The sequence below is a fragment of the Elephas maximus genome, chromosome 4, assembly GCF_024166365.1.
Source record: "Elephas maximus indicus isolate mEleMax1 chromosome 4, mEleMax1 primary haplotype, whole genome shotgun sequence".
NCBI lineage: Eukaryota > Metazoa > Chordata > Mammalia > Proboscidea > Elephantidae > Elephas > Elephas maximus.
Genome location: NC_064822.1, coordinates 64,803,054 through 64,824,872, shown reverse-complemented (window position 1 = coordinate 64,824,872; position 21,819 = coordinate 64,803,054). Strand labels below are relative to the sequence as shown.

At 39.8% G+C, this 21,819-nt stretch overlaps 1 protein-coding gene across 4 annotated transcripts in view; it reads left to right on the top strand.

Moving 5' to 3' along the window:
- Nucleotides 1-1,718: 1,718 nt before the first annotated feature.
- Nucleotides 1,719-21,819, top strand: part of LOC126075138 (C-type lectin domain family 4 member A-like) — a 59,395-nt gene continuing 39,294 nt past the window's right edge. Inside the window, exons 1-4 of one of the 4 annotated variants that reach the window (XM_049882373.1) lie at nucleotides 1,719-1,783; nucleotides 1,903-2,043; nucleotides 4,174-4,290; nucleotides 21,167-21,268. In XM_049882373.1, the coding sequence (XP_049738330.1) occupies nucleotides 1,962-2,043; nucleotides 4,174-4,290; nucleotides 21,167-21,268 (301 nt within the window). In that variant the 5' untranslated portion in view covers nucleotides 1,719-1,783; nucleotides 1,903-1,961. Of the gene's footprint in view, nucleotides 2,044-4,173; nucleotides 4,291-21,166; nucleotides 21,269-21,819 lie in introns of all 4 variants that reach the window. The other 3 variants (XM_049882374.1, XM_049882375.1, XM_049882372.1) reach the window with 3 other exon arrangements.

Genomic DNA, 21,819 nt, shown 5'->3' with positions numbered 1-21,819 from the left:
ATAAGTTGAAATTGTATACCATCTAATAGGATGTAATGATAAGAACATAGCATAATTTTGGGGGTATTCCTGCCCATAAGGAACACCAGGCAAAACCCAATTGAGTGAATTCTATAAAATTATTGGACTGTAATCTTCCCAAATGTCAGTCATGAAAGTCCAGGGAAGGCTGAGGAATAGTTGCAGACTGAAGAAGACTAAGGAGACATGTTATTGAGACAATTGGCAAAACTGGAATGGGGTCTGATAATTAGATGATAGTAAAACGTATCAGTGGAGGAGCCCTGATGGCACAGTAGTTAAGTGCTCAGCTGCTAACCAAAAGGCAGGCAGTTGGAACCCACCAGCCGCTAGGTGGGAGAAAGATGTTGCAATCTGCTTCTGGAAAGATCCCCCCCCCCCCGCCAAAAAAAAGCTAAATCCATCGCCTTTGAGTCATTCCAACTGATAGCAACCCTATAGAAAGGAGTAGAACTGCCCCATAGGGTTTCCAAAGAGCTGCTGGTGGATTTTAATTGCCAGCCTTTTGGTTAGCAGCTATAGCCTTTAACCACTGCATCACCAGGGCTCCCTGGAAAGATTACAACCTTGGAAAACCTATAGGGCAGTTCTACAGCAATGGGTAATGTATCCATGAGGCTGCTGGGTGGCAAAAACGGATAAGGGCTCCACTACAAACCAAAAGGTTGGCATTTAGAACCCATTCAGAGGTGCCCTGGAAGAAAGGCCTGGCAATCTACTTCTGAAAAATTAGTCACTGAAAACCCCGTGGAGCACAATTCTGCTCTGACACACATGGGGTCTCCATGAGTTGGAATCAACTCTATAACAACTTGTTTAATGTACAGTGTTAATTTCTTGATTTTGATTATTATATTGTGGTTATTCAGGAGACTATCCTTGTGTGTAGGAAATACACACTAAAGTATTTGGGAGTGATGGGGCATCAGATCAGCAACTTTCTCTCAAATGGCTCAGGAAAAAGAAGTTTTGTACTTGTAAATTTTCTAAGTTTGTTTTGTTCCAAAGTAAAAAAAAAATGGCAAAAAAAGTTTTTTGAGTTTCAGTAGGTATGTCTGTAACTCTCACTGGAAGGGGATCATGAGGAGTTTCAACATAGAGTGCTCATGTCCACTGTGGCCCATGTTGGGATGTTTTGAATATCCAGTTTCCTCTGCAACCATGTCCACTATCAATACTTTTCTGGTGGACTTCGGAAGTCAGCTGCTATTAGTGATCTTCTTGTTGGACGTCCCCTCTGCCCTGGAGTATGACTTCAGACTACAAAAGTCAGGCTTGGGGAAATATATTGGGTGATATTGATGGTGCTGTTGTTGTGAGCCCTTGAGTTGATTCTGACTCATAGTGACACTATATGACAGAGTAGAGCTGTTCTGTAGGGTTTCATAGGCTGTAATCTTTACGAGAGCAGATCACCAGGTCTTTTCTCCTATGGAGCAGTTGGGTGGGTTCGACCTGCCAACCTTGGGATTAGCAGCTGAGAGCTTAACCACTGTGCCTCCAGTGGGCTGTTCGAATCCACACGCACTCACATGCTAACATAATTATCTGGATTTCATTCCTCCTGGTGAGTTCAGAGAACACAGTCATCAGCATACATTCTCTAACCACTTGTTCCTCTTTTCCTTTCCTTCCTATTTCTTTCCCCACCCTTTGGGTTTCCACTTATTACATATGCTAGGGTTTGTTTAAAGGCTGTTTTTCTCACTGTGCTGCTCCTGGGGATTGGACGTCTGTCTGTGGACAGAGTGGTTACTTTGAGGTTTTTAGTTTTCATGAGATACTTCCCTGGGGTACTTGCTCATTTGGGATCTCTGCTCTCTTGTAGTTGAGTGATAGAAAATATCACTATTTAGCGCCATGTTTGTTCTCTTTTTTAAGATATTTTAAGGAAAGAATGAAACAAATTTTCTGAAGAAAGCAGAAGACCTCTTCTCAATATGGCTTCAGAGGTCACGTATGCAGAAGTGAGGTTCAAAAATGAATCCAACATCTCAAGTGCCAGCTCAGAGCCTTCTGCAGGTAAGAAACATTTTCTGGTGGTCAGAGTTGGTGATGAGATGAAGAATGAAGACAAGACATTATATATGAGACATAGGTGGTGTTAGTGGCTGGCTCTGTGAGTAGCCATGACTGAAAACACTGAGGATTCCTATAAGACTGAGTTGCCTGTAGATAGGTGTTAAAGGGTTGTACAGTTAAGTGATGGGGAAGAAAACATATGATGATCCTGTCTTTAGCCTTATTAATTCGGGTGACTACGAGAAAACTAAGGTGTCAGAAATCAACTACAGTCCCTCGGTAATGAAAGCACTAATGATTCTGAGAAGTTGTTCTCCTGTGTCTTCTGAGGTTCAGTGGGGCTGGGGTCTGAGGATTAGGTCCAGCTCATGAACCATGTGCAGGCCAGACACAGGGATTATTGATGTATTAGCGCACTTTGGGTGGAGAGTGTTGAGGGTGTATTTTTTAGTTCTGAGCTGAAGTGGAACAAAAGAACATTATAGATGAAAGACTAGAAAGTCTGTCAAAGAAAGTAAATGCCTTAAATCTACAGAGAAAATTTTCTAAAATCAGAAAATCTATTGCAAATTGTATCCCAAGATAGACTTAGTTAGGCTAAAAAAAACAATAGGGAGTTGATAAAAGGTAATTTGGGTGGCCTGTCTGGTATCTTTGCTATAGAGCAAAAGAAATTTAAGAAAATATATGTAGACTATGGAGCTATAGCAGGGGGTCAGGATTGCTTAGGCTTTTTGAAAATATCTCTCCAGAGATATGGACAAGCATGAAGGGAGACTCTCTTTTCCTTTTAAAAACTTTATATCATTTATAATGGTGTTACTGTTAGGTGCCGTTGAGCTGGTTACGCTACGTACAACAGAAGGAAACACCGCCCAGGCCAGTGCAATCCTCACAATCATTGCTATGTTTGAGCCCATTGTTGCAGCCACTGTGTCAATCCATCTCATTGAGGGTCTTCCTCATTTTTACTTTACCAAGAACGATGTCCTTCTCCAGGGATGGGTCCCTCTTCATAACATAACATGTCCAAAGTACGTGGCAGGTAGCCTCACCATCCTCAACTCTAAGAAGCATTCTGGCTGTACTTCTCCCAAAACAGATTTGTTCTTCTACCAGTTCATTCTTTATTATACAATAATGTTCATTATAGAAAAAATTATCAACTAGAAGTATACAAAAATTTGAATTATGCTTAATCTTACTATCCAGAGATAAGTATAATTTACTTTTTAGTGTATATCCTTCCAAATATAAATATATATAAATGGTTATGTGTATTTTTTTTCTAAATATGAGATCATATTATATAACACTGAGGGCATTTTTCTCCCTGCACTTGACAATATAATTTTCAGAAAGTAATTCTTAATTATGAAGAGGAAACTGAAATGAACTGACCTTATCCTAAGGAAATGACCAGGGATGATAATACAAATTTATCTTCCATAGCCATTACTCAGAGTCCCTGGGTGGTATAAACGGTTAAGCACTTGACTACTAGCCAAAATGTTGTCAGTTTGAACCCACCAGGAGGCACCTTGGAAAGACAAGCCTGGTGATCTGTTTCTGAAGGGTCACGGCCTTGAAAACCCTGTGGAGCAGTTCTACTCTGCACGCATGGGGTCGCCATGAGTTGGAATAGGCTCTACAGTAACCAACAACGACATTAACATTATTTAAGGTAGTTGAAGATGGAAACAATTGAGAGAGTTATTTAAAGCTATAGTAAAATATCACGTGATAGCAATAATGTTAAGGAAAAAAATGTGGTGGTACAAAAAATGTTCATGGTATAGTGTAAAGGAAAATAGTGGACTAGAAATCAGTATTTATTTTGTGTCAATCATGTGGGAAAATGTGCATGTATGTACATACACTTTAAAAATTGTTGGAAGGATAGAGAGCAAAATGTTAGTAATAGTGATCTCTCAATGGCAGGAATTTGGCTTTTATGCATTTTCTAAAGCTTCTACAATGAACATTATTATTTCTTTCACATTCCTTTTTCTATTCCTATTATGATTTCAAATGTCATACAGTTGGTAATTGTGTGTCATCCAAGAAAAGGAAGAAGAGGAAGCAAGGGCGGAATTTATAACTGATGAATCTAATTGGTTTCTCTTTCAGCTCCCAAAGAGAAGACCAGCCCTCAGCAAAGTAACCCTGGTTTTCCCAAGCAGCTTCTTGCCTCATTGCTGATATTTCTGCTGCTATTGGCAATCTCATCCTTTATTGCTTTTATCAGTAAGTATGCCACCTGAATCAGTAAGGAATGTCTGCCTTACACGAACAGAAGGTGTGTATTAGATACTGACATTTAACAATGTGCGTATCCAGAAATGGAGCCCTGGTGGTGCATTGCTTAAGAGCACAGCTGCTAACAATGACAAAAAAAAGTCAGCAGTTTGAATCCACCAGCTGCTCCTTGGAAACTCTATGGGGCAGCTCTACTCTGTCCTACAGGGTCGCTATACGTTGTACCTGACTTGACAGCAATGGGTTTGATTTGGTTTTTTATCCAAAAATGTGGAGAAATTTTCTCTGGGGGAGACATAATTAGCGGGAGTCTATCAGGAATTTTAAGGAGGCCAGGTGGTGCAGTGGTTAAAACGATTGGCTGATAACTGAAAGGCTAAAGGTTTGAACACAAGAGCTGTTCAACAGGAGAAAGATGTGCAAATCTGCTTCTATAAAGATTACAGCCTTGGAAACCCTATGGGGCAGTTCTACCCTGTCCTATAGGGTCGCTATGAGTCGAAATTGACTCTACGGTAATGGCTTTGGTTTGGTTTTATTGGGAATTTTGCTCTTTGTTTGTAGTTACTCTCCTTAAAAATAATGGATTCCACTCCATTAAAGAAATTGAAAAAAAATATGTATAGGTGTGTATCTGTGTTTTGCAGAGGAAAATCTCTGGGCACTAGCTCTACTTCAGGCATACTGCCTATAGATTATGTGAGAATAAATATTTCCTTAGCAGCACTTTTGAGGCCAAGCCTATTTGAGTGCACAAAAGCTTATATTTTGGTTATTCTTTCCTTTTTTAAATTATACCTTAGATGAAGATTTACAGAACAAACTAGTTTCTCATCAGACAGTTAGTACACACTTTGTTCTGTGACATTGGTTAACAACACCGTGACATGTCCATATTCTCCCTTCTCAACCCTGGGTTCCCTATTACCAGCTTTCCTGTTCTGTTCTTGACCCAGGGCTGGTGTGCCCCTTTAGTCTTGTTTTGTTTCATGGGCCTGTTCAATCTTTGGCTGAAGGGTAAATCTCAGGAGTGACCTCATTACTGAGCTGAAAGGGTGTCTGGGGGGCATACTCTCAGGGTTTCTCTGGTCTCTGTCAGGCCAGCACATCTGGTCTTTCTTTTTGAGTTAGAATTTTGTTCTACATTTTTCTCCAGCTCTGTCCAGGACCCTCTATTGTGACCCCTGTCAGAGTAGTCAGCGGTGGTAGCCAGGCGCCATCTAGTTTTACTGGACTCAGTCTGGTAGAGGCTGTGGTACATTTGGTCCCTTAGTCCTTTTGAGTAATCTTTCCCTTGTATCTTAAGTTTTCTTCATTCTTCCTTGCTCCCGAAGTGATGAGATCAGTGGAGTATCCTAGATGGCTGCTCACAGGCTTTTAAGACCTCAGACGCTACTCACCAAAGCAGAACATAGAACATTTTCTTTATAAACTATGTTATGCCAATTGAGCTAGATGTTCCCCAAGACCATGGTCCCTACAGCCCTCAGGCGAGCAATTTGATCCCTCAGGGAGTTTGGATGTGTCTATGGAGTTTCCATGACCTTGTGTTGTACAGGTCGTGCTGCCTTCCCCAGTATTGTGTACTGTCTTACCCTTTACCAAAGTTCCCACTTATCTATTGTCTATTAAGTGTTTTTCCATCCCCACCCCTCCCCCCCCATAACCATCAAAGATTGTTTCTTTTTGTACGCAAACCTTTTCATGAGTTTTTACAGAAGTGGTCTCTTACAATATTTGTCCTTTTGTTCCTGACCTATTTCACTAAGCAAAATGCCCTCCAGATTCATCCACGTTATGAGATGCTTCACAGATTCATCGTTGTTCTTTATCTTTGAGTAATACTCCATTGTGTATATGTACCATAGCTTATCCATTCATCTGTTGATGGGCAACTAGGTTGTTTCCATCTTTTTGCTATTGTGAACAATGCTGCAATGAACATGGGTATGCATATGCCTATTCATGTGATGACTCTTATTTCTCTAGGATATATTCCTAGGAGTGGGATTGCTGGATCATATGGTATTTCTATTTCTAGCTTTCTAAGAAAGTGGCATATCGTTTTCCAAAAATGGTTGTATCATTTTGCATTCCCACCAGTAGTGCATAAGAGTTCTGATCTCCCCACAGCCTCTCCAACATTTGCTATTTCCTGTTTTATTGATTCGTGCTAGTAATGCCGGGGTAAGATGGCGTCTAATTGCAGCTTTCATTCGCATTTCTCTAAAGGCTAGTGATCGTGGGCATTTCCTCATGTGTCTGTCAGCCTTTGGAATGTCTTCTTTGGTGAAGTGTCTGTTCATTTCCTTTGCCCATTTTTTAATTAGATTATTTGTCTCTTTGTTGTAGAGGTGTTGGATTTTCATATAGATTTTAGAGATTAGACCTTTGTCTGATTTGTAATAGCCAAAATTTTTTTCCCAGTCTGTAGGTTCTTGTTTTACTCTTTTGGCAGAGTCTTTTGATGATGGTGTAAGTGTTTAGTTTTTAGAAGATCACAGTTATCTAGCTTATCATCTGGAACTTACGTGTTGTTGGTTGTGGTTTGTATCCCATGAATGCTGTGTATTAGGGCCTCTAGCATGGATCCTATTTTTCTTCTATGAACTTCATAGTTTTTGCCTTTATATTTAGGTCTTTGATCCATTTTGAGTTAGTTTTTGTGTATGGTGTGACGTATGGGTCCTATTTCATTTTTTTGCAGACGGACATCCAGTTTTGCCAGTACCGTTTGTTAAAAAGACTGTCTTTTCCCCCATTTGATGGAATTTGGGCCCTTGTTGAAGATCAGGTGACCATAGGTGGATGGATTTACATCTGGGTTCTCAATTCTGTTCCATTGGTCAATGTGTCTATCATTGAACCAGCACTGTGCTGTTTTGACTACCATAGCTATATAGTAGGAAAAACTTGTATTTTGGGATGAGTAAGTGGACAAGAGGAAACATATCAGGGAGAGTTCCCCATTGCATTTTCTGCCTATTTATTTTTGTCCTGCTCAAGACTATGTGACTTCTAAAAGCCAACTTAGCAAATAGATGAATTTCTGCATATCTTTGGCTGTTTAACAAGTTTTTTAAAGATATAACAGCCAATGTATATTTGGGTAGATTTTATTCATTCATTTGTTCATTAAATAAGCAGTGATGGGTAGCTACTGTATGTCAGGCACTATGTCAGTCAGAGAGGCCAGCCAGAGCCACAGCCCAGGGTCCCAAGAACTGCAGAGAATGGTGCTAGATGTAGTCAAATGAACCAGTGGTTATAATGTTGTGCTGTAAATGTTTACTGGAAGTAATTACAGGAGGCTGGGTTAGGCTTCCCGATGGAGTTGACATCTGGGCTTAGTTAAGAAGGGAATGAAAAGTACATTATGAAAGAAGCTGTGTGTACACAGAGATAAGAAAGAGCATAGTAAAAATTGGGGAATATGTATATGTATAGAAGGAATGTATGGTATTAAGTGAGGAACTGTGAGAGATGAAGTTGTAGATGGGAGAAATAAGCAGGGCTCAGAGCATGAAGAGTGCTGTGTACCATTCTAAGGAGTCTGTATTTGTTTCTTGAAGGCATTATATCAATATCTTTTGGTGCTTAATAAACCAGTCTAAACCTTAGTGGATTAAAACAACAACTCTTTATTTAACTCATGATTCTGTGGGTTGGCAGTTAGGACTGGGCTCAGCTGGGAGGCTCTTCTGGTCCCTGCTGAGCTCACTCATGCATATGTAGGCAGGTGCCAGTCACCTAGGCAACTCAGCTTCTGAGGATTGGCTAGAAGTTGGCTGGAATAACAGAGCAATTATTCATCAGGCTAGCCTGGGCTCCTTCACATAGCAACTTTCAGGCTCCCAAGAATGAGAGTAGGAGTAAACAAAGCCTCTTGAAATTTAGGTTTGGAACTGGCACATTGCTACTTCCGCCACATTGTATTGGCCGAAGGAAGTCATAAGGCCAGCAGGATTCAACTGGTAAAGAAATGAACCCTGCAATTGATGGGACAAGCTGACAAATCACATTTCAAAGTGATGTGACTACAGGGAAGGATGGAGAATTGTGGTGATTTTTGCAATGTGCCACAATCACGTAGAGCCATTGAAGAACCTTAAACAGGGAAGTGATACAATCAAACGTGACTTTTAGAAATATGCTTTTGGCAGAAGAAAATGAATATATGGATAAAATTGGAGGCAAAGAGAGCATTTATAGGGCTAATTCGTTAATACAATTGAGAAATAGTGAGAGTTTGACCAAAGGCTAATAATAGTGAGGAAAAAGAAGATCTAAGTGGTGGTGGCAGGGGGGAGAGGGGGAGAAGACGATAGTGGGGAGGAAGAATCAAGGAGGTAGAGGCTTGACAGGCATTTAGATTTGGAGAATAAAGTCCCAGAGGAGTAAAGTATGACTGATTCTAAGCTTCTGCCTTGATCAACACAGAAATCATGAAGTTATTCAGAGACACACAGTATAGGATGAATAGCAGGTTTGGGTTGGAAAATAGTGATTTAAGTTTAGGGCATGTTGAGTTTCATATGACCGTGGGAATCTCAAATGGACATACCTAGTGGGAGACATATTTGTCTGAATTTCAGGAGAGAGGTCTGAGCTTTGGAAGCCATTTATATGTAGGTAGCAGTTGAAGCAACAGGAATATATGACATCATTCAAGGAGAGGATTTAATATGAAAAGAGGGATAAGGATGGAGCTCTGGGGAATGCTACATTTTAAAAGAGGTGAATGGAGGAAGATGAGCTTTTGAAAGAGTGTAAGAAGCAGCAGCAAGAGCGATAAAGGAAAATCAAGAAAGAATAGTGCCCCAAGAGATAAGAAGAAAACTGTGATCCAGTGTTCAGGGAGGTCAAGTATGAAGAAGACTAGTAAGTGGCCTTAGTATACATGCTCTAAGGGGTAACTGATAACCCATTACGAGGGCAATTTTAGTGGAATGGTGGAAGCAGAAGTCAGGATGTGTTGGGTCAAGAAGCAAATGGAAAGTAAGGAGGAATGGAAGAGAGAAAAGTCAGTTTCCAGAAGGTGAGGTAAATGAGTTTTGTTTTTTTTTAATTTTTATTGTACTTTAACTGAAAGTTTACAAATCAAGTCAGTCTCTCAGACAAAAATTTATATACACCTTGCTATATACTCCTAGTTGCTCTCCCCCTAATGAAACAGCACACTACTTCCCTCCACTCTCTCTTTTCGTGTCCATTCGGCCAGCTTCTGACCCCCTCTGCCCTTTCATCTCTCCTCTAGACAGGAGCTGCCCACATAGTCTCATGTGTCTACTTGATCCAAGAAGCTCACTCCTCACCAGTTGTCATCTTCTATCCCATAGTCCAGTCCAATCCCTGTCTGAAGAGTTCACGTTGGGAATGGCTCCTGTATTGGGCTAACAGAAGGCCTGGGGACCATGACCTCTGGGGTCATTCTAGTCTCAGTCAGACCATTAAGTTTGGTCTTTTTACGAGAATTTGAGGTCTGCATCCCACTGCTCTCCTGCTGCCTCAGGGGTTCTCTGTTGTGTTCCCTGTCAGGGCAGTCATTGGTTGTAGCCAAGCACCATCTAGTTCTTCTGGTCTCAGGATGATGTAGTCTCTGGTTCATGTGGCCCTTTCTGTCTCTTGGGCTCATAATTACCTTGTATCTTTGGTGTTCTTCATTCTCCTTTGCTCCAGGTGGGCTGAGACCAATTGACACACCTTAAATGGCCGCTTGCTAGCATTTAAGACCCCAGATGCCACTCTCCAAAGTGGGATGCAGAATGTTTTCTTAATAGATTTTATTATGCCAATTGACTTAGCTGTCCCCTGAAACCATGATCCCAAAACCCCCGCGCTTACTATGCTGGCCTTCGAAGTATTCAGTTTATTCAGGAAACTGCTTTTGGTTTAGTCCAGTTGTGTTGACCTCTCCTGTATTGTGTGTTCTCTTTCCTTTCACCTAAAATGGTTCTTATCTACTATCTAATTAGTGAATACCCCTCTACCACTCTCCCTCCCTCCCCCATCTCGTAACCATCAAAGAATATTTTCTTCTCTGTTTAAAGTTTTTTTTTTTTAAATAAAATCTATTAAGAAAACTTTCTGCATTCCACTTTGAAGTGTGGAGTCTGGGGTCTTCAATGCTAGCAAGCGGCCATCTAAGATGCATTAATGAGCCTCAACCCACCTGGATCAAAGGAGAATGAAGAACACCAAGGACACAAGGTAATTACGAGCCGAAGAGACAGAAAGGGCTACATGAACCAGAGACTACATCAGCCTGAGACCAGAAGAATTAGATGGTGCCCGGCCACAACTGATGACTGCCCTGACAGGGAACACAACAGAGAATCCCTGAGGCAGCAGGAGAGCAGTGGGATGCAGACCCCAAATTCTCATAAGACCAGACTTAATGGTCTGACTGAGACTAGAAGGACCCTGGTGGTCATGGCCCCCAGGCCTTCTGTTGGCCCAGGACAGGAGCCATTCCTGAAGCCAACTCTTCAGACATGGATTAGACTGGACAATGGGTTGGAGAGGGATGCTGGTGAGGAGTGAACTACTTGCATCAGTTGCACACTTGAGGCTATATTGGCATCTCCTGTCGGGAGGGAAGATGGGAGGGTAGAGGGAGTTAGAAGCTGGCAAAATGGTCATGAAAAGAGAGACTGGAAGGAGGGAGCAGGCTGTCTCATTAGGGGGAGAGTAAATGGGAGTATGTAGTAAGGTTTATATGAGTTTATATGTGAGAAACTGACTTGATTTGTAAACTTTCACTTAAAGCACAATAAAAATTATTTTTAAATTTTTTTTATTGTGTTTTCAGTGAAAGTTTACAAATCAAGTTGGACTCTCATACAAAAATTTATAAACACCTTGCTATATACTCCTAATTGCTCTACCCCTAATGAGACAGCACACTCCTTTCCTCCACTCTCTCTTTTCATGTCCATTCGGCCAGCTTCTGACCCCCTCTACCCTCTCATCTCCCCTTCAGACAGGAGAAGCCAACATAGTCTCATGTGTCTACTTGATCCAAAAAGCTCATTCTTCACCAGTATCATTGTCTGTCTTGTAGAGTCAAATCCCCATCTGAAGAGTTGACTTTGGGAATGGCTTCTGTGTTGGGCTAACAGATGGTCTGGGGACCATGACCTCTGGGGTCCTTCTAGTCTCAGTCAGACCATTAAGTCTGGATTTTTTATGAGAATTTGGGGTCTGTATCCTACTGCTCTTCTGCTCCCTCAAGGGTTCTCTGTTGTGTTCCCTGTCAGGGCAGTCATCAGTTGTAGCCGGGCACCATCTAGTTCTTCTGGTCTCAGGCTAATGTAGTCTCTGCTTTATGTGGCCCTTTCTGCCTCTTGGGCTTGTGTCTTTGGTGTTCTTCATTCTCCTTTGATAGAGGTGGATTAAGACCAATTGATGCATCTTAGATGGCCTCTTGCTAGTGTTTAAGACCCCAGACGCCACTCTTCAAAGTGGGATGGAGAATGTTTTCTTAATAGACTTTATTAGCCAATTGACTTAGCTGTCCCCTGAAACCATGGTCCCCAAACCCTCGCCTCTGCTACACTGGCCTTCGAAACGTTCAGTTTATTTAGGAAACTTCTTCCCTTTTGGTTTAGTCCAGTTGTACTGACCTCTTCTGTCTTGTGTGCTGTCTTTCCCTTCACCTAAAATGGTTCTTATCTACTATCTAATTAGCAAAAACCCCTCTCTGTCCCTGCCTCCCTCCCCCCACTTGTAACCATCAAAGAATACTTTATTCTCTGTTTAAACTGTTTCTTGGGTTCTTATAATAGCCATCCTTATACAATATTGGTCCTTTTGCAGCTGCAGCTGACTAATTTCACTCAGCATAATGCCTTCTAGATTCCTCCATGTTATGAAATGTTTCACAGATTCATCATTGTTCTTTACTGATGCATAATATTCCATTGTGTGAATATACCATAATTTATTTATCCATTCATCCTTTGATGGGCACCTTGGTTGCTTCCATCTTTTTGCTATTGTAAACAGTGCTGCAATGAACATGGGCGTGCATATATCTGTTTGCGTAAAGGCTCCTATTGCTCTAGGATATATTCCAAGGAGTGGGATTGCAGGATCGTATGGTAGTTCTATTTCTACTTTTTTAAGGAAGGGCCAAATCGATTTCCAAAGTGGTTGTACCATTTTACATTCCCACTAGGAGTCTATAAGTGTTCCAGTGTGTCCACAACCTCTCCAACATTTATTTTGTGTTCTTTGGATTAATGCCAGCCTTGTTGGAGTGAGATGGAATCTCATTGTAGTTTTGATTTGCATTTCTCTAGTGGCTAATGATCACGAGCATTTCCTCATGTATCTGTGAGCTACCTGAATGTCTTCTTTAGTGAAGTGTCTGTTCATATCCTTTGCCCACTTTTTAATTGGGTTATTTGCTTTTTTTGTAGCTGAGTCTTTGCAGTATCATGTAGATCTTAGAGATCAGACGCTGATTGGAAATGTCATAGCTAAAATTTTTTTCCCAGTCTGTAGGTAATCTTTTTACTCTTTTGGTGGAGTCTTTGGCTGAGCATAGGTGTTTGATTTTTAGGAGCTCCCGGTTATCTTGTTTCTCTTCTGCGTTGCTAGTAATGTTTTTGAATACTGTTTATGCCATGTATTCAGGCTCCTAGCATTGTCCCTATTTTTTTCTTCCATCATCTTTATCGTTTTAAATTTTATATTTAGGTCTTTGATCCATTTTGAGTTCATTTTTTGCACATGGTATGAGGTATGGGCCTTGTTTCTTTTTTTTTTTTTTTTTTGATAGTCCAGTCCAGGCCTTTTTTTTTTTTAATTTTTATTGTGCTTTAAGTGAAAGTTTACAAATCAAGTCAGTCTCTCACACAAAAACTTACATACACCTTGCTACATACTCCCAATTTCTCTCCCCCTGATGAGACAGCCCACTCCCTCCCTCTACTTTCTATTTTCTTGTCAATTTCCCTAGCTTCTAACTCCGTCTACCCTCTCATCTCCCCTCCAGGGGGGAGATGCCAACATAGCCTCAAGTGTCCACCTGATCCAAGAAGCTCACTCCTCACCAGCATCCCTCTCCAACCCATTGTCCAGCCCAATCCCTGTCTAAAGAGTTGGCTTTGGAAATGGTTCCTGTCCTGGGCGAACAGAAGGTCTGTGAGCCTTGACCACCAGGGTCCTTCTAGCCTCAGTCAGACCATTAAGTCTGGTCTTTTTATGAAAATTTGGGGTCTGCATCCCACTCCTCTACTGATCCCTCAGAGGTTCTCAGTTGTGTTCCCTGTCACGGCAGTCATCAATTGTGGCTGGGCACCATCTATTTCTTCTGGTCTCAGGCTGATGTAGTTTCTGGTTTATGTGGCCCTTTTTGTCTCTTCGGCTCGTAATTACCCTGTGTCCTTGGTGTTTTTCATTCTCCTTTGATCCAGGTGGGTTGAGACTCATTAATGCATCTTAGATGGCCGCTTGCTAGCGTTTAAGACCCCAGACGCCTCTCTCCAAAGTGGGATGCAGAATGTTTTGTTAGTAGATTTTATTATGCCAATTGACTTAGTTGTCTCCTGAAGCCATGGTTTCTAAACCCTGCCCCTGCTACACCGGCCTTCGAAGGATTCAGTTTATTCTGGAAACTTTTTCCTTTTGGTTTAGTCCAGTTGTGCTGATCTCGCCTGTCCTGTGTGTTGTCTTTCTCATCACCTAAAATAGTTCTTATCTACTATCTAATTAGTGAATACCCCTCTCCCACCCTCTCTCCCTCCCCCCTCTCATAACCACAAAAGAATGTTTTGTTCTCAGTTTAAACTATTTCCCAAGATCTTATAATAGTGGTCTTATACAATCTTTGTCCTTTTGCAACTGACTAATTTCACTTAGCATAATGCCTTCCAAGTTCCTCCATGTTATGAAATGTTTCAGAGATTCCTCACTGTTCTTTATCGATGTGTAGTATTCCATCGTGTGAATATACCATAATTTATTTATCCATTCATCCGTTGATGGGCACCTTGGTTGCTTCCATCTTTTTGCTATTGTAAACAGTGCTGCAATGAACATGGGTGTGCATATATCTGTTCGTGTAAAGGCCCTTACTTCTCTAGGATATATTCCAAGGAGTGGGATTGCAGGATCGTATGGTAGTTCTATTTCTATGTTTTTAAGGAAGCACCAAATCAATTTCCGAAGTGGTCGTACCATTTTACATTCCCACCAGCAGTGTGTAAGTGTTCCAGTCTGTCCACAACCTCTCCAACATTGATTATTTTGTGTTTTTTGGATTAATGCCAGCCTTGTTGGAGTGAGATGGAATCTCATTGTAGTTTTGATTTGCCTTTCTCTAATGGCTAATTGATTGTGAGCATTTCCTCATGTATCTGTTAGCTACCTGAATGTCTTCTTTAGTGAAGTGCCTATTCATATCCTTTGCCCATTTTTAATTGGATTATTTTCGTTTTGTATTTGAGTTTTTGCAGAATCATGTAGATTTTAGAGATAAGACACTAATCAGAAATGTCATAACTAATAATTTTTTCCCAATCTGTAGGTAATCTTTTTACTCTTTTTGTGAAGTCTTCGGCTGAGCATAGGTGTTTGATTTTTAGGAACTCCCAGTTATCTAGTTTCTCCTCTGCATTGTTAGTAACGTTTTATATACTGTTTAAGCCACGTGTTAGGGCTCCTGACATTGTCCCTATTTTTTCTTCCATGATCTTTGTCGTTTTAGATTTTATGTTTAGGTCTTCATTTTGAGTTTTATTTTTTGTGTGTGGTGTGAGATATGGATCTTGTTTATTTTTATGCAGATGAATATACAGTTATGCAAGCACCATTTGTTAAAAAAGACGGTCTTTTAGCCTTTTAACTGATTTTGGGCCTTTGTCAAATATCAGCTGCTCATATGTGGATGGGTTTATGTCCGGATTCTCAATTCTGTCCCATTGGTCTGTGTGTCTGTCACTGTACCAGTACCAGGCTGTTTTGACTACTGTGGTGGTGTGTAGTTTCTAAAATCAGGTAGAGTGAGGCCTCCCACTTAGTTCTTCTTTTTCAGTAACGCATTAATTATTGGGGCCTATTTCCCTTCCATATGAAATTTGTGATTTGTTTCTCTATCCCCTTAAGAAATGTGCTGGAATTTGCATAGGAATTGCATTGTTTGTATAGATCACTTTTGGTAGAATAGACATTTTTACAATGTTGAGTCTTCCTGTCCATGAGCAAGGTATATTTTTCCTCTTATTTACGTTTCCTTTGGTTTCTTGCAGTAATGTCTTGTAGTTGTCTTTGTATAGGTCTTTCATGTCTCTTGTAAGATTTATTCCTGAGTATTTTATCTTCTTGGTGGGTACTGTAAACGATATTGATTGGGTGATTTCTTCTTCGATGTTCTCTTTGTTGGTTTAGAGGAATTTAACTCATTTTTGTATGTTTGTCTTGTGTCTTGATACTCTGTTGAACTCTCCTATTAGTTTCAGTAGTTTTCTTCAGGATTCTTTAGGGTTTTCTGTGTATAAGATCATGTCATCTTCAAATGGTGATATTTTTACTTCTTCCTTGCCAATCCGGATGCTCTTTATTTCTTTATCTAGCCTAATTGCTCTGGTTATGACCTCCAGCACAATGTTGAATAATAGTGGTGATAAAGAGCATCCTTGTCTGGTTCCTGATCTCAAGGGGAATGATTTCAGATTCTCTCCGTTTAGAATGATGTTGGCTGTTGGTTTTGTATAAGTGCACTTCATTATGTCGGGGAATTTTCCTTCTATTCCTGTTTTGCTGAGAGTTTTTATCATGGATGTGTGTTGAACTTTGTCAAATGCCTTTACTGCATCAATTGATAAGATCTTGTGGTTCTTGTCTTATGTTTTATTTATATGATGGATTACATTAATTGTTTTTCTAATGTTGAACCATCCCTGCATACCTGGTATGAATCCCACTTGGTCATGGTGAATTATATTTTTGATATGTTGTTGAATTCTATTGGCTAGAATTTTGTTGAGGATTTTTGCATATAAGTTCATGAGGGATAGAGGTCTGTAATTTTCTTTTTTGTGTGGTGTCTTTACCTGGTTTTGGTATCAGGGATATGGTGGCTTCATAGAATTAGTTTGGTAGTATTCCATCCTTTTCTATGCTCTGAAATACCTTTAGTAATAGTGGTGTTAACTCTTCTCTGAAAGTTTGGTAGAACTCTGCAGTGAAGCTGTCTGGGCCAGGGCTTTTTTGTTGGGAGATTTTTAATTAGCTTTTCTATCTCTTCTTTTATTATGGATTTATTTAGCTGTTCTACCTCTGTGTTAGTTTAGGTGGGTACTGTGTTTCTCGAAATTCATCCATTTCTTCTAGGTTTTCCAATTTGTTACAGCACAATTTTTCCTAGTAATCTGATATGACTTTTTTAACTTCAGTAGAGTCTGGGTTGTGATATCGCCCATCTCATTTCTTACTCAGGTTATTTGCCTCCTCTCCTGTTTTTCTTTTGTCAGTTTGGCCAATTTTGTTAATTTTTTCAAAGCACCAGCTTCTGTTCTTCTTAAAATTTTCAATTATTTTTCTGTTCTCTGTTCCATTTAATTCTACTCTAATTTTTATTATTTGCTTTCTTCTGGTGCCTCAAGGTTTCATTTGTTGCTCTCTTTCTATTTATTCAAGTTGTAGGGATAATTCTTTGATTTTGGTCCTTTCTTCTTTTTGGATGTGTGCATTTATTGACATAAATTGACCTCTGAGCACTGCTTTCTCTGTGTCCCAAAGGTTCTGATAGGAAGTGTTTTCATTCTCATTGGATTCTATGAATTTCTTTATTCTATCCTTAACATCTTGTAAAATGCAGTCATTTTTGAGCAGTGTATTGATTTCTTTCCCTGCTTTTTCTGTTATTGGTTTCTACTTTGAATACCTTATGGTCAGAGAAGATGCTTCGTAATATTTTGATGTTTTAGATTCTGCTAAGGTTTCCTTTCTGACCTAATATGTGTTCTATTCTAGAAAGCATTCCATATGCACTAGAAAAGAAGTATACTTGGCTGCTATTGGGTGGAGTGTTCTATATATGTTTATGAGCTCAAGTTGGTTGACTGTTGCATTTAGATCTTCAGTGTCTTTATTGACCTTCTTTCTGGATGTTCTGTCCTTCAGCTAAAGTGGTGTGTTGAATTCCCATACTATAATTGTGGAGCTATCTCACTTTCCAGTACTGATGGAGCTTATTTTACATATTTTGCAGTCCTGTCATTAGGTGCATAAATATTTAATATGGCTCTGTCCTCCGGGTATATTGTCCCTTGGATCATTATATTGGGTCCTTCCTAACCCTTTGCGGTAGATTTAACTTTAAAAGTCTGTTTTGTCAGAAAGTAATATTGCCATTCCTGCTGTTTTTGATTGTTCTTTGCTTGATATATATATTTTTTCCACTCTTTGAGTTTTAGTTTCTTTGTGTCTCTAAGTCTAATGTGTGTCTCTTGTAGGCAGCATATAGATGGACTGTGTCTTTTTTATCCATTCTGCTACTCTCTGTCTCGTTATTAATGCATTTTGTCCATTTGCATTCAGCGTAATCATGGATAGGTATGAGTTTAGTGCTGTCATTTTGATATCTTTTTTGTGTGTTGTTGACAGTTTCTTTTTCCCAGTTAATTTTTTATGCTGAGTAGTTTAACTTTATGTATTGCCTTTTCCTCTTATGTGTTGTTGTTGGTTTTGTTTCTGCTCATTTTCTATTTTTTTTCTTGTGTTTTATTTTGATGAGTAGTATTGTTAGTCTCCTTTGTGGCTACCTTAATATTTACCCCTTTTTTTTAAGTTTAAGCCTAAGTTTTCTTTCTTTATAACACTTTGTCTTCTTCTCCATATGAAAGATCTATGACTATATTTCTTAGTCTCTCTTTATTGTTTTAATGTTGTCTTCTTTTACATAATAACACCGCTGTTTCCCTGTTTTGAGCATTTTTTAATCTTGATTTATTTTTATGATTTCCCTATCTGGGTTGACATCTGATTGCTCTGTCCAGTGTTCTGGTCTTGGGTTGAGATCTGATATTATGGATTTTGTAATCAAAGAACTCGCTTTAGTATTTCTTGTAGTTTTGGTTTGGTTTTTACGAATTCCCTAAAATTTTTGTTTATCTGGAAAAGTCCTAATTTGACCTTCATATTTGAGAGACAGTTTTGCTGGATATATGATTCTTGGCTGGCAATTGTTTTCCTTCAGTGCTTTATATAAGTCATCCCATTGCCTTTTTGCGTGCATCGTTTCTGCTGAGTTGTCTGAGCTTATTCTTATTGACTCTCCTTTGTAGGTGACTTTTCATTTAACCCTAGCCGCTCTTAAAATTCTCTATCTTTGGTTTTAGCAAGTTTGATTATAATATGTCTTGGTGACTTTCTTTTGAGATCTACCTTATGTGGGGTTCGATGAGGGTCTTGGATATCTTCTCATCTTTCACAATACCATGGAAGTTTTCTGCCAGCAAATCTTTGACAATTCTCTCTGTATTTTCTGCTATTCCTCCCAGTTCTGGTACTCCAATCACTTGTAGGTTATTTCTGTTGATAGAGTCCCACATAATTCTTAAGGTTTCTTCATTTTTTTAAATTATTTTATCTGATTTTTCTTCAAATATATTGGTGCAAAGTGCTTTATCTTCAATCTCAGCAATTCTGCCTTCCACTTGCTCTATTCTGCTCCTTTGACTTTCTATTGAGTTTTCTAATTCTGTAATTTTATTGTTAATCTTCTGAATTTTTGTTTACTCCCTCTCCATGGATTCTTGCAGATTATTAAATTTTTCATTATGTTCTTGAATAGCCTTTTTAATTTCTTCAACTGCTTTATCCATGTGTTCCTTGGCTTGTTCTGCACATTGCCTGATCTCCTTCCTGATCCCGTTCTTGATGTCTTGAAAAGTTCTATATATTAATCTTTTGTATTCTGCATCTGGTAATTCCAGGAAGGCAACTTCCTCCAGAAGATCCCTCTCTTCTTTGTTTTGAGAGCTTGTTGAAGAGATCATGTTCTGCTTCTTTATTTGATTTGATATTGACTGTTGTCTCCAAGCCATCTATAAGTTATTGCATTAGTTTCTTTTATGTTTGCTTACTGTATCCTAGGTTCTTGCTTTTTTCTGTTTTGATCTGCCCAAATATTTTGCTTGAGTGAGCTAGTTTGATTATTTTCAACTTTGAAGCTCTAACCTTCTGTCACCAGATGGCTAGAGCTTTTATCAGGTATATGAGCCTAGGAGTCCATTTGCTTTTCTTATATGGATTCAGCTCAGGTGTCCAGGTGGTTGATAATCAACTGTGTGGTACGGGCTCTGTCCTAAAGTCTTAGAGGGGCAGGGTTGACTTGTGTAGGTTCCTGTATCATGCTCTGAACAAGGTAGGGGACTGACAACCATCCCCCGAGTGTCTGTGAGGAAAGCATATCCTTGTTCCCTAGAGTGCACAGTTGGGTGGGTTCTGCGGACAGACCATGGACACCCAATACTTTTGGTTGTAAGGACTGGGAGGTATCAATTATCCTTGGACTCCTGTCACAGGTGGCTTTTTTGACCTGAGTGGAGCCACCAGTCCGTAGGCCCCTGATGTGGGTAGGTGAGCACCCCGTTTAATAGGCAAAGCACTGTCAAACATCAAACACCCACTTCTCCACTGCACAGTTGACACAGTTGCCATCTACCACCATGGGCTTATTTCCATTCTCATGAAATACACCCACACAGGTCCATGCAGTGGGGAAAGTTATTCAAAGTCCAAGGATCATTTCTGCCTGGACAGAAGCAGCTTGTGTCCTGAGCTCCCAACATTAGTGATGCTGGCATGTTATATTTTCCCCCAATTGTGAATTTATTCCTTCTCCAAGGCCAGGAGAATGGCTCAGGACACTCAGCAGAGCCTATTTCAGGCCCAGGGAAATCAACAGCCACTGAAGCTGGCTTGTGTGCAAGTACTTAGCTTTTGCTGAGAGCACCGTTTTCTGGTTCCTGAGGTGTAAGTAGGCTATGAGGCTGGCTGTTTCTCCCTGAGGAAACTGCAGCTGAACACTACCACCAGTCCACCTTCATCACTCCTGGGAATGGTGCCTGAGGGATCCGGGACATTCAGGTCCAGCAGCTCTTCTCTGCTTCTGAAACATCTCTCCCTCCCCCTGCTGCTCAGTCCATTTTCTAACTTTGTCTTTGATGTTCAGGGCTCGTAGGTTGTCATAAATATAATTGTTTCACTTTTTTTTTTTTGGTCTTTGTTGTAAGAGAGTTCACCAGAAGCATCTGACTACTCTGTCATCTTGGACCCGCCTCCGGTAATTGAGTTTTTAATTGGAGAGATTTGAGCATGTTCGTATTCTGAGGATTAGAGTTTATTGGAAGGGAGTAGAGGAAAGGAAAGAAGAAGAGAATAATGTTCTTCTGATCAATGTTGCTGGGACCTTTCCTGATTCCCCACTCTCTAACCTAATCCAGAATTCCCCAAAATTAGCTGAATTGTCTCCCTCAAAGACCCATGCTGGGTACATCCTCAGATATACGTTTTTGTATTTTCTCTCCACCTCCTCTCCCTCCCACCCCAGGCTTAGCATTTGCCTAGATCATACAGTTAGTATTGAAATATGATCAGATCGATTCTAACAAAACTGTCATATGCTCATTCAGCTATTCCTGGAAAAATCTATGGTTTTAAAATCAGTAAGATTAGGATTATGTTGATGGTGGAGTGATGGGAAATTTTTTCTACAGCCAGGATCCCTCTACTCAAGTCCTTGAGCCTTTGTAGATTTTGTTCCTGCACAGAATGCAACAAAATAACAACCAGGAGCAAAGTCATACTACTACCAGGAAAGTGAATGGTCTTTATTTTTTTTTTTTTTCAGTTTTCTTTCAAAGATGTTATCAGCTGCCTAAAGAAAAAAAGAATTCAAACGATGTGTTTCATGAAAAATTGACATGTGAGAAAACAAATTTGACTGTGGAAGGTAAAAAATATTATGCTTATAATTTATTTGCCATCTACTGTGTAAGGATACCAAATCAATATTTCCAGCAAGATTCCCAGTTCAATGATCCTAAGAAGTTGACTGTCATGGTTATTTTAAGCAGAAGTTTGAAAATATATGTTGTTAGGTGCTGTTGAGTTGGTTTAGACTCACAGCAACCCTACATTCTGTAAACACTGCCTCACAATCATTGCTATATTTGAGGCTGTTGTTGCAGCCACTATGTCAGTCCATCTCACTGAGGGTCTTCCTCTTTTTGCATGACCCTCTACCTTATTAAACATGATGTCATTCTTCAGGGACTGGTCCCTCCTGATAACATGTCCCAAGTACCTAAGACAAATATGTTTTAAGAAAATATACTGAATGTGCATAAAACTTTTCTGGAAGAATGCATTTTATGGGGTTTTACCTCTTGGAAGTGGAATTGAAGATGTTGGGAAGAGAGAGAAACTTTCAGTTTTTAATCATTTAGGTTTGTTTTATGATGAGGATGATGGTTCTCTTCTGGAAGTGAATTAAATTTTTTA